The sequence below is a fragment of the Lagopus leucura genome, unplaced genomic scaffold (genome assembly GCF_019238085.1).
Source record: "Lagopus leucura isolate 7727_CA_CO unplaced genomic scaffold, USGS_WTPT01 Super-Scaffold_100157, whole genome shotgun sequence".
Taxonomy (NCBI): domain Eukaryota; kingdom Metazoa; phylum Chordata; class Aves; order Galliformes; family Phasianidae; genus Lagopus; species Lagopus leucura.
In genome coordinates, this window is record NW_024962334.1 from 28802397 (window position 1) to 28816133 (window position 13737).

The window sequence follows — 13737 nt, forward strand, 5'->3', positions numbered from 1 at the left end:
TAAAATATGCACCTCAGTGCCACATCCACACATTTCTTAAATGCCTCCAGGGATGATGACTCCACTGCTTCCCTGGGCAGTCCATTCCAATGCTTGAGAAACATTATCAACTGCACTTCAAAAAATTTGAGACATTGCAAACTATAGTAGTCACTTCTCAGCAGCTGATGCTCACAATGAGTACTTAGCAGATTGGAGACTGAGAGGGTATCCAGAGTTTAAACAGTGCTTATGCTAATCAAAAAGGTACAAAAAAGTCTTATATGATGGTAAGATCACCTGTGTTTATTAGTATTTTTTTTTAGAGAGATGTAATTTAAGTTGTCAGCGTTCTCAGTGTCAGTGAACAAACTGATTGGTGTTAGCTTTTCCATCACATTTCTTAGGTAAGTTATACCTGATGCCACTAAAACACCAGAGCTTTGAAAACATCTCAGCTGTAGCAGCTTTTGTGATAAGAAAGAAATGATCAAAAACGACACAGTTTATATCAAGAGAAGACAGAGTACCATCAGATACATAATCAACTTGGACACTGTTTTGTATGCCTATCTAAGGAATTTGATAAGAGAATGTAGTTTGGCTTTGTAAGACTATGCTTACAGCTCAGTTCAATAAGCAGGAAAAAAAAAAAAAAGAGTTGTATGGCATTTCTGTTTTGTTATATCAGCAGACAAAACGGTGCATTGATTTCTGAAGCCTACCAAAGATAGGTTGAAAAGATGTAATGAATTCAGGATTTATAAAGCTATTAACAGTCCCTGATTTTAGAGACATGGCTTAGAAACCTATATTTCCTTTCCAGTTATGTGTGTCACAACTATTAATAGCATGTGAACTCAGCTTGGATTATCTATTTAAAAAGAAGAGGAAAGCTGGCAAGGTGGCACTCTCTAGTAATAAAATTTAGCTATGAAACTACTTGCTCCCACTCTGAAACAGAGAAGTCTGCTGAACTAATGTATTATTTTTCTAATTACTATGGGGATCTCACATACAGGATAGATGTTTTTTGCAACTTTTCCCAATGTCAGTTACCAATTGCTATGTAAAGATAATAATAGAGATGCTAGATGGAAACAAAACATTCAACTACTGAAACAGTAAGGCTGCTTTGACAATAAGGGCTTTTGACTACAAAAATGGTATTAAAACCTTTAGATCTGTTTATATTTTTTCTGATGTCGAAAAAGATGTTAGATTTCCTTGGTTGTAACACTCTGGAACATTAATATTTTTAATTGCTTCTTGATGTGGCTGCAAATATGCTTACAAACATCACATCAAACAAAGTTAAGTAGAAATACATAATCACTGTATCACCAAATTCAGCCTGAAGTTTCCATGTTTTTATCTCTGTTTTGTGGATCCAAGTTAAGGTCAAGAGGCAGAAGGCACAAAATGGAATTCAAGAAACTATATTTAAATGTAAGATTAATTTTTTTCCTTCCCTATCCCCACCTTGAGGGTGATGAATCACTAGAATAGGCCAGCTCTGGGAAATCTGCTTTAGCTGACCCTGCTTTGAGCAGGCTTCCGACATGAACTGTTATGTTCTATGACTCTAAGTTGCTAATACTTCAGTTTGATTGCACAGAACAAAATAAATTAATTTTGAGGATAACAACACATATCCAAACTATTATTTTTAATGAAAAGTAATTAAAAAATTGCTGAACAGAATTACACAGCGGTAACATTCTGAAGTTCATTAAGAAACTGATCTAATTTGAAGTTTCTTTACCCAGTTACTAGGTTAGTCATGCAAAGATTAAAAACTCACCTTCAGCTTTACTAAGCTCCAAAGCCAACTGCTCTCTGGCTTTGGTTTCTTCACTGAGACGTTCTTGCAGCTCTTCCTGATACCTGATAAACTCTGTGGCCTCTTCTTGCTTTTTGAAGGATTCTCGCATGAGTTCTGTCTGGGTAATTTTGGCATGTTCAAGCTACCAGAGGGGAAAATCATAGAGATTAGATAAATTCAATATCTTGTAATAAATAACTGTTCTCTCTCTCATATTTCATTAATAGTGGCTTAACAGTGTGATGAGAATTCCTACATAATTTCAGTGGACATTGGATAAGATCAACACATATTCACAGACAAGAACAGGAGGACATTCTGTATAAAAGCATAGGCAAACAAACAGTTCTCAGCGTGCTGAACTGAATGAGCTACCTGGCTAGATATGAGTCTTTTGTTCCAGTAATTTCAGGTTTATGAGTTTACTCTAGATTCACCTTTCTTTACACGAGTAAATATACATGTGAGTAAGCTATCATGCACCATATGCTTAGAATAGCTAAACATAGTGCATAAAACTAGCAGAAGTTTTGATATAAACTTTTGATATAAAGTTTTGATATAAAAACTAAGTTTTTCATCTCTTTCTCCTCTAAACACAAAGATGAAAAAAGACACCAAGATAATGAACTACTAATTACACAAAATATGTAATAACAAATGGGCCAATTACCAAGAAGACCCATACTTCTCAACTATCAACATATACAGTCTACGCCCAGGTTTGGAAGGACTGAAATACAAACTGACCGATCTGAATGGGGCATGAGTTCTTGGTGTGTCCAGTACTCAAACTAAGACAACATGTTAACTTCAGAAAAGGAAGTAACGCATATTTCCTGCTTCTCTCCCATTTTTTTCCCCTTTAATATTATGGATAACAGGCAAATATTTGTAAGACAGTAACTTTTTTGGCTTTGCTAAGTTTATATTGAACAAATATCTCTCAATTTCTTTAAAAATAATGGCTTTCTGACCATCTTCACCTCAGGTCACAATTAGCTTGCTTTAAAATCCCAGACAAAAACAGGTTAGGAATATTTTACAAAACATTACACACAAAATTATCCATTTATAAATAAACTGAAACAACATTGAAAAGAATGTCTGAGTACATTCTTTTCTGCATTAATTCTCTCTTGTAATACAGTGAATCCAAAGACTTAATTTAATTTCTGGAGCATTCCTTTATGGATGGACATCATTACCTTGAATAGGAGCACTCTGACAAAAGTTTAAAAATGGAACAGATGCAGTTGAATTTTTGCATTGGATTAAAATATTTTAAAAATTGTAGAGCCTTCTTACTCTATTACATTTTGAAGTTCTGCATTTTAAATTCAGAGGCCCTTCTGAGTAAAAGAAAAGTACACAACAAGTTTACTGCATGGAGAAAACAACAAAAAAGGCTTACTGAAATGCATCACATGCACAGTAATGCAGCACTAGGTAAAACTCAAAAATTGTTCACCAGCTCTTTTCAGTAATTACAAGTCAAGGTAATATTCCAAATAATACTGAAAAAAACTCAAAAAGAAACAGAAACATAAGCACTATTTTTCAAGTACAAAAACTCTCTCATGGGATCATTAGAAGCCATCAGCAAGCTTGTGCTAGTTAATGGTACTACTCAGTGCATGAGAGCTACAAAAGAAAAGTTTAACTGATTGCAGTGCCCTCCCTCCACTTCATAAATAATTCATAGAGAAAAAAAATGTAGTAAGTATAATTGACATACTTTTAAAAAAGATTTTAACTCTATACAAGTTAGTATGCATCCATGTCTGCTAAATTCCTTTTGTTGGAAAAAAAAAAATTATAACCAAAGCTGTTTCAGAGTTCATTTAAATCTGTCTAGGAAAAATGCTCACTAGCAATACATAGCAAGTTTACAGCATTTTTCACTGCATTCATTCTCTTCTATTTAAGCAGATTTAGATATTAAAAAAAATATATATATATACTTACTGAGTAAGGTGGTGTAGGCAAGGAAATTTTAGAAACAACTTTTAAAATATGCCCTTTTTTTTTGTGTTTGAAGTGAAAAATTGCAGTATTTACAACTACGGAATTATTCTCATCCAAGTGTTCAGTGAAAGGAAAAGGATATGGCAAAGGCACACGAGATTCAACCTCATAAATGTCTTCTTCTTGGCCTTCCGTCCACAGAGGATTCAACAGATTAGCTGCCCAGTACGTGCGGTAAGAATCCATTTCCAAAAGCTGCTGTCACTGTCTTCTTAACTGCCACATCACTATTTTGCACTAGCTAAACTGCCTTTAGATATTGCTAAGAGAAATTTGTAACAGAACACATACATTTAGCAGTCTGAGAATATGCATCAGTGCTGTCAGTGACAAACCAACTGAGAATCCCCAGGGTCAGAAGAGTAACTGAGGAGAGCAGAAATCCAAGGGGGAGATGCACGAAAACTTCATATGGTCACTCCTAAAAATCCTCCTTGGAGAAGTTTCACATGAAAAAGCAACACAAATCTTCCAGTAGCAGCTGGCAGGTAATTTCCACAGCAGGGAGGCACGATTTTGTTTTACCTGAGCAGGTACATTCCAGCAGACAAGCACGGTAGCAGAACAGAAACTAAAAATGATTTTCCACCTTCCCTACGGCCAATGAAAGAGAAATACAGAGATGTTGTTGTTTGCCTTCATTCCTGTTCTTCAAGTTAATTGAACAGGAAGAGCTTTCTCAGACTCTGCTTGTTTCAAGACTTTCTGTTAGTATCTCCTAGCCGAAGAACAGGGGAGGGGCCTGATTTATTTACCTGTATATAACACCAGCAGGTGGAATCTGAATTACAACACACCCACTCCGCGTCTTGTCTGAAAGGATTCAAACTGCACTTCAGTCTGAAATGTGTGTTTAGACAGGTCTCAAGCAGTCAGTTTGAAGATGTTGCCAGGTTTCTCTCACTCTTTAAAGTTTGTTTTATGAAATGCGTAGTGGTTTATATGCACAACACAAATTATTAAGAGGAAAGGTTAAAAATCTTTTCTCTCTGTGATTGATTTAGGCTACTTTTTCCATCCTGCAGTATTTCACAAAGTAACTTAAAGATGTAATATACAAAATCTCAGTATATACAGGAATTGTGTGTAACTCAGTAACAGTACAACAAGACAATGGCAACAGATACTGGCAAAGTCTCAGCTACAAAGTTGTGAAGGTAAAATAAATCTTTCTGATCGATAGAGAATAAACAAAAATAAGCTGCTTAGAATATATTGATTACTTTCACAGGTATCATAAAAAGTACTTTAAAAACATCAGTCACAAAAATAAAATCATTTATGTACAGAACTACTGTGTTTAAACAGCAGCAGCAATATATTTACAAGAAACACCAACTGTAATAGAGAATTGATCATATTTCTATAGTTGCAGCATTAATTCTTAATTACTGCAACACTTTGAAGTTGTTCGTCTGCATCACCTGTTAACTCACATATGGGTCAGTAGCACAAAGCACATTACAGCCTTTGAATTCTGGTAAAGAACTGAATTTAAAGACTGAGTTTTTCAAATGACACTGACCTAAGAACAGACTGTGAGATACCAAGTATTTTCTCAGTATACCTTCAAACCTCAATTAACAGAGACATACTCCAGAGAGAAACTAAAATCCTACTATGCAAATACCCCTACAGCAAAGAAGAAAGCAATATCCATATGCTGCCTCTTTGGAAGCTATCCATGAGCCACATGTCTCAAACACACACTAGAAAACTGGAGTGCAGACTCCTTTCCTGATAGCAAGAAAGGCATGTGTTTAACCCGCCAGGTTAAAATCATAGTCAGAAGTGGCAGTCAGAGAGCTCCATCTTTTTGATGAATTAATTGACCAAAATATCAAGTGAACCAGGCACAGTTCCCTTCATACCTCTCCCTCCAAATGGGTCTGCTAGATGTGCTCTGACACCTCCTGTCTCATCTCTGGATCACAGCAAAATGTGAAATGACCATGAGGAATGAAAGACCACTCCACATGGATAAACACGCCTAAATTCAGGCATCCTTTGTCGTCCATACCCAACTCCCAGTGTGAATCTAAATTCATCAGTGAAGTAATGCTGAAGCAGAATTTCTGGAATAGGCACCTGAAGCACTGCGTCAGCTTTGAAAATGAGTATATAGATTTTAGGCACATAAAAAAAAAACATTCATGAGAAAAATAAAGAGTACAACAAAAAAATTAAGACACAAAATTCAAAACACATTACTATTAGATCACACACTACCTGATTGGAAGTTTCACTGATAGCTTCCAGAAGTTTTTCAACAGCCGCTTGCAGTCGAGAACTAATATTCAGAACCAGTTCTTCATTTTCAGGGTCTAATTCCACTCCACTTTCTGCAAGATGTTGGCTCAGTAGTCCTTCCTCTGCAGCTCCTGACCACATGCTAATATCATCATCTCCCATATTGCTGCCATGGTAGGAGGAACAGGACTCTGGAAAAACATCAGTATTGATGTAGACTCTTAGGACTTCAATACATGAAAACTATGAGACATGGTTAGAAACACCAATCAGAGCACAATAAAAATATTTTGTCTTGATCACAAAGACAGAAAGGGAAATATCTTAATAATACTTAATAAAATTTACATAAACAAAACTGAATGTGTTAGCTAAAAATGAGCTGGAGAAAGAGAGAGAAAAGGAGATATTAACAGGATCTTTTAGACATACTTTGAGTATGCTTTGGATTCCTTACTCTTTGGAATAAATTGAGGTAATGACTACAAAACTGTCTTATAAAATATAAACAAAACAAAATAAAACAAAAACACTCTGACCATCAGTCATTCTTTTCCTTAGTGCCCAGCTACATTAGCATCCTTTAAAACATGACTGCTCCCGTTACTGATGCAAAAACACAGACCTGAGAGAGTAGAGGGCATGACACACGTATAATTCAGACAACTTCTCAGGATAAAGACTAGAATACAGAACATCAGCATTCAGCATTGTTATTAGTAACTTGAAAATTGATTAAAATGAGTAGCTGAACAAGCCAAGTATGGTAACTGCTCCTACTGATGGGCAACAGGATATCTTGCTACTCTCAGTCTTCCTGAGGTCTGAATTGGCTTAAAGGCGTTTATCCACTTTGGTTGAAAGCAGGAGGCACAGAGTTTGCTTGTGTTATTAAACTGACAGTAATCCACCTAGAAAATACTAAATTAGCTTAATTTAGAATTTATTTAAGCAAGACAAGTGAAAGCACTCTCCTGTTTTAAAATCTCAAATTCAGTATGAAACACTACAGTAGTACATCCCAACAGCAGGTAACTATTCCTGATGAGATAAGTCAATGCCTATTGACTTTTTTTTAAAATCTTTTAAAAAATTCTTTCAAATTTCAATTTTCCTATCTAGAAAAAATACCGTCTTTAAAGACAGACACAAATTTCAATCTAGTCACAAGTGTGAGTGAAGTTGGCAATGATAAGTGAATCTCAGTCTAAAATTCATCTTCTATAACCCTTACATTTTAGTGAATTGCTTGGTTGATAGGTACATCTGAATTGTGAAATGATGAGTGTAAATCAAATAGAAAAATGAACACTGTAGAAAATATAGAAAAACAGAAATATGTAGCCTGATACAAAATTATGTAAGACGCTGACCTCCACCTTGCTACAACCTCCTTTCAGAAGTTGTAGAGAGCGATAAGGTCTCCCCTGAGCCTCCTCCTCTCCAGATTAAACAATCCCAGTTCCTTTATGACACAACATCTCCAGAAGATTTTCAGTAGTTGTAAGAAATAGAAACACTGTTAAATCTAATTAACTCCTCATAGCAGTTGAATACCTAACCCCAATTTGTACTAATCCTCATAATGGTGACCAACATAATCTCTGCTCTGAGTATTAAAACTAAATTCTCCTTCCCCAAATCCTATTTTTCCAAAATAATGAATAGAATACAACCCTCAAAAGCAAACATGTCTTTTCCTAGTGTAAACTCACTCACTGCAATGAAAAAGATTTATAGTTTTTCCTTTGTCATGAAGGTTGTAGTTCAGCATGTCAGATGTCATGGTCCACAAAACCATAAGATACAGTGTTTACTCAGAAGTTTCAGATACAGATATTGTTTATAAGCTCTCAACTGACATTTATGAAGCAGTATCTATTTCATTTGAGATATATTCTGTGTTACTTGGACCTAAGGTCTCAGTTTACTCCCATACTTCCACAAGGAATTATGTTTAGGGGTTACAAGCTGAAAACCAACAAAAAATTCAGTACAGTTCAGTGAATATAACCACTCACTACTTTTTTCCTCATACACAGAGAAGAAGGAGCTCAGGAAGTACATCACAGGGTTTAATGCTCAAGGAATGCCACAGCCACACAGGAGACAGTCCCTCTGCCCCACGTAGAACACAAAAGGAGCTCTTTCATGGTGATTTCTGGCTCCAGCCTCCAAACTCACCCAATTACTTTGCACAAATGCTGTTAACTTCAAATGGTATGTTTTATGGCTGAACTTGGAACTTTACTCTCAATTCTAGAAATGAATTCCTGTGTTAGCCAATAGTTCAGCCAAGGTCTCAACTAAACTTCTATATGCTGTGTAAGTGAAGTTAACAATTATAAGCGCGTGACCTTAATGATCCAGCTCCTAAAATGCTGAAACAACTCATAAGAAACAGGAACCTGAACTTTGCTTGTCAATAAAATGGGTTATGCTCAGAAGGTCAGAAATGATTTACTTTAGTGAATGCATTATTTTTTTCTATTTTATTATCAAAATTTTATTCCTACAAATTTCCTAAGCAGTTTAAAAGGAAGTTTGTTTAGCATGTTGTAGTAAATACAAAAACATGCAGAGCTTAAAATGCACAGATAGCATCTATCTACTTCTATCTTCCAGAAAACAAAGGTACATCTTCTTAAGAGATCATGTTCTTTTGGGCCATTCTGTGGGAGTATTGAAAATGAGCAGCATCAGCCCTGAGAGCACAAGCAGAATACTTCTATTTAAAGTAGAATTGAATACTTCAGCTGATGAAACAGCAAAGTGACCAGAAGGGCTATCTGAGCTGACTGGCAGAACTACAAGCACAGGAAGAATGCTGTTGAGATGTTTTGAAAGAGAGAAAAAAAATAAACTGCAAATACTACATCAGAAGTCAGTTACACACTCTACATTCACTCATTACAACCATTGCTAATTTGAGTCTCCTTTAATCCTTACTCTTTGGGGTTTTTTTTGCTTTTTTTTTCACTTCTGCATCATTATTTCTGATCATTAAAAAGATATTGTAATATACAACAGGTATGTAGACAGCTGATAGCCCAGTGCAGCTCTGTGCTAAGGGGGAACCACAGTAACAGACAAATTGTTCTGTAAAAATAACAGTGAATCCTTAGGTGCAGTTTTAAAACCCATTAATAGCAAACATAAGAGTATTGACAATGATGAAGTAGACCTTCATTGCCAGTGGAATTTAATACATTTCCCTTTTGTTTAAGAAAGTACACTTTCATCAGAAATCTCCAAAAGAACAGGGTCTGTAGTGCATTTAGATAACAGTATTATGAAGGCACAGTATTATATTCTGCCCACCCAATATATCAAAGAAAGGTAGTCTTCTGTGTTCTCCCACGTGTATGTAACACAAACAATCCCTACTAAGAAATGTTACTGACAACAATTTGTGACAAGTATACACATTGCTGTGGAGGAGCAGGCAAAAAGCAAAAGCACATAGTGTGCAGTGTGCATGAGTGTGCAGAGCAAAGGGCAGTAATGACGTGTCAGCCCTCTGTACAGAGTTACATACTTTCCTCTGAAAACAGGGAGCAATATTCACAGCAAATAAGAATGTGGGAGAAAACAGCAGAAAGTGCTCTAATAGGCATGATATAACTAGGAAATAGCATCAGTGAATACACCAGATAACAACTGAACAAATACAACTGTGATGACCTCTAATTACTTATTTCATAACTGGAACACATATCTATTTCTTTGAGCAAATTAAGTGTGAAAATCCCAATGCTTGTTACACTACACAATGAGAGCACAAAGAATACAAAAAAAATTTATAAACTGTTATTTTCCATACAGAAAGTTGAAGTCTAAAATGCAATTCATATAAATTTAAAGACCACCTTGTATTACAGTAGGAAGTGATAAACTTTGACCTTGGCAATTGTTATTGCTATTATTTGGCTAAGAGACAGTGTGGAAGACAGGCAGCTGGCTATGGCTGAAGATACTATAAATTGTTTCAACATAAGCAAACTATACCCACTTCATTTCCCATTCCAAAGTAAAATGGAAAAGCACTCACTTTTGAATAAAGTGATTCTTTCAACTCTAGTACTTGGGCAAGTACCAAAAATTTAGGACAGAAGCTTAGTTGTCCAATCCAAAATGTGGGGAAAAAAAAGGCAGAGCCTCAAAATCTGGGTTTTCCAAAAGTATGTTAATTTTCCTCACAATTAAATACAGCAAATAGAAAATAGAAGTTATGAGGATTACAACAGTACTATAGAAGTAAAAATGCTTTTAACTTAAGAAGTTCAAGAATCCTTAGATAGCAGCTATACACATTTCACTGCAGATAACCGTTAGAGACATCAACTGAAAGAGATGCCACTGCGCTTCAAGTCATACATCCTTTCTTAACTTGCCTCCAAGCTTAATGTGACCTACATTTACAGGTAAAAGGAATCAGTAATATTTAATAATCTATCCTCTGAATGAAAGAGATAAAGTTTGTCTTTATTTACCATTTGTATTATTACTCTGTAGCACATGTTTTCTTAATAATGAAATATAGTATTTGCCTTACAGGTTCTTTTGCATTCACATTAGTTAAACTTCCGAACAAAACCAGATATATCATGTGTTTTCCCTTGAACTGATCTGCTGCACATTGCAGATCCCTAAGACCCAGGATGAATACATGCATCCTTATACTGGCTCCTTTTATCGTGGGTACCTAAACGACAGTACAACAGAGTTCTTATTCTTGCCCAAAAGAGAAATACACAGACAATATCTTACTATAATCACAGCAAACTAAGCAGTTCTGGGAAACCTGGGAGCAAATCTGGGAAAGTTCTTATTTACTAATAAGCAAACAAATGCTCCTATAGGCTCCTGCCAACCAGCACTATTCCAAACAGATGATGGGCAAGGCTTGGCAGTCAGAAAGTTCCCAGAACTGTTTCCAAAAGGCTGTTTACATGCCACCAACGTATTTATAGGAGGCTGAGGAAGTGCACAAGCTTAAATACAGACGTCCCATGCCAGATGCACTCTACATGCTACCTGTATTAGCAGAGATACAGCCTTTGAAACCAGCTCCCATTCCCACATGCATAGAGAAGAAGGTGTCAAGTTGGTGAAAGATGCATGAAGCTACTTTTCATTCTCTTATTCTTTGCCTTCCTCAACAGGAACATATTTATTTTTCTACATCTCAATCACTTTCCCATTCTGTTGCAGGCTTTGCAAAAGGACACTGGATATGAGTCATAAGCGTCTGGGTCATACTCAAAAAAAAAAATCAAAGAACAGCAAATGCAAATTGTTATGAAATAGAAAATCATCCAATAAGTACCTTTTTCATATCCCACACGGATAGTAGGTTTTACGGAATCCTCTGCCTCTGTGTCCCACCCAGCTGGTTTGGAAGGCTGGACTTTCCCAGACCTATCCAGTAACACAAGAACATGGCGACCAATTGTTTCTTCCATGGCCACAGTCGTCTTAACAACTTCCAAAAGAATCTTCATGAGTTTCTCATTAGCCTTCTGATAAACATGCCTGCCAGACAGAAATTAATCAGACATTTCATTTTCCTCTGCTTTCAATGGAAGTGTTATCCCTTTACAAACCATTGCAACTAGGAAAAATTGGAATGGAATCAGTAAAATAAAGATTTCTTTAGGACTGAAAAACAGATAATATACACAAACATTAAAAAGTACATTTGTGTTAAAAGACGGTTTTTTAAAAATAAAGATATGTACTTCCATCACTTATATTTTTTATACTTAGATTTTTTCTAGGTTTTTTTTTAAAGTGGTCAGAGATTCACCTTTGCCTGGTATTCATTTAAAACTTACTCTTTTTTCAAGATGACAACTATAGATTGCTCATCTACGTAGATTACAGAAGTTACAGAATACTCAAAATGTATTATCATATACAATAATTACATAATTAATATGAATTTTATATATATAAAATACAATGTGTTATGTATACACCTCCATTGAAATTATTATTCTATACAGGAAAGACATAGTAAAACTAAAATTTGATTAATTCTCTATGCATTAGAAAACCAGGCTTTATAAAACAAAATTTTGTTTCATCATAAGTCTGTAAACTTAGAAATATACTTATTTAAAATCAAAAAGTACCATTATCATGAACTTCCATCACAATAAAGCTTATAAATATTATTAACTTCACAGCAAGAACATAATAAAAAGATTTTTTCTTTTTTTTAAGGAGTATTTTCTTAATTAACAGTTCTAAGCACCTTTCTTTAGAAAGCAGAGCTGAAGATACTTCATCCGGCTTTCTTCCTTCATCTTCATCCTTAGAGATTTCCTCTCTCACATCATTTTGGTTTTCATTTTCATTCTGAGCAAGTTTTTGCAGAGGGAGAGAAGACAAAATAGAGAGAAATCCTGTCATGCCAGAAAACACATATTCTTCCACGAGGCAGTAAAATATGAAATTTAGAACTGAAATCAGCTGTGTGCCATTAATAAATTTTTGCATGAAAGCACAAATCAAGAAACACTTTTCCCAGGCAGAAAAAGTTAAACTAAAACAAATGAAAACAAAACAGGAAGTCCAAGGCAGGGTGTATTAGAAAGCACTTTGTTATGCTGATTAAACAGTCCTTGTGCTTTCAGTTGTTGTTGCTATAGCAATATGAATATGAACTTACCTGAGCAAACAGCTATATTAATCCCCACCTACAAGCTGCTAAACTTGCTTCTGCTGCCCTGAAGTAGAAACTATGTCTACCAGTACCTTAAACTCTAACAGTTCTTAAACTTGCTCCATTCAAGAAGTACCCTACATTTTTTAGGAAACTATATTACATCAAAAACAGTTGCAGTAAAAGCAAATCTTATTAGTTTTATTTGTCACAGCTGCCAACAACGCCAAAGTCCACACTCACCTCTGTTTGCGTGCTGCTGTTCTGTAGCTCACAGAAGAGCCTCTCTTTTCCAGGAACAGGATGTTGTCTCAACGATTTCAGTTCTTCCAAAAGCATTCTCTCTCTTTCTGCAGCCAGGCTGTCATTCTCCATTGAGACACGCTAAGAAAGAAGTGGCACAGATTAGTTTTTAAGCTTCTGAGTACCAGGGAGTCCTGTCACTTCTAATTTTTTACATATTTTGCACAGTGAAAATTCAGTCAATTTCTTTAAATGGTTACAAAGAGGCTGAAAGCTTTCTAGAACTAAACTCAGTCAATAGTACTTTCGGTATCTTATAGCTTATTTAAGATTTTCCTACAATTTCTGTGCTCTTTATGAAATAAGGTGGTCACAATGTAAACAGGAAGTTTAACATCTAAATGTCACGTGCCATCGTACATACACCGAACAACAGAGAAAAAAACATGAAAATAGGTTCTTTTAAAAAGCATACACATGTTTTTTTAGAATTGCTGGAAGTGTTCAAGGCTTAAAAGTGATGTATAAATTCCAATGCAGTTCTTATGCGTAAACATCTTTGACACACACAAAAAAAAAAAGAGAAAAGCTAACAGCACAAGTTGTAATATTTTCCTTCAGTTTACTACCCCAGGCAAATGATGCAGCTGCAAATCAGCACAGAGATAAAGGCTAATGTGTACATATATTAAAAGGAAATATTACCAGGATAAATGATACAAAAACATCTATAAAGTAGGTG

General features: G+C 35.4%; 1 protein-coding gene across 3 annotated transcripts in view; it reads right to left on the reverse strand.

Annotated features, from left to right (window-relative positions):
• Window positions 1–13737, reverse strand: part of AKAP9 (A-kinase anchoring protein 9) — a 102769-nt gene that overhangs the window by 32965 nt on the left and 56067 nt on the right. For all 3 annotated transcript variants that reach the window (XM_042888935.1, XM_042888934.1, XM_042888933.1), the window contains 5 exons: window positions 12996–13136; window positions 12342–12445; window positions 11412–11617; window positions 6062–6273; window positions 1784–1946 (listed from right to left, as the gene is read on the reverse strand). In XM_042888935.1, the coding sequence (XP_042744869.1) occupies window positions 1784–1946; window positions 6062–6273; window positions 11412–11617; window positions 12342–12445; window positions 12996–13136 (826 nt within the window). The remainder of the gene's footprint in view (window positions 1–1783; window positions 1947–6061; window positions 6274–11411; window positions 11618–12341; window positions 12446–12995; window positions 13137–13737) is intronic.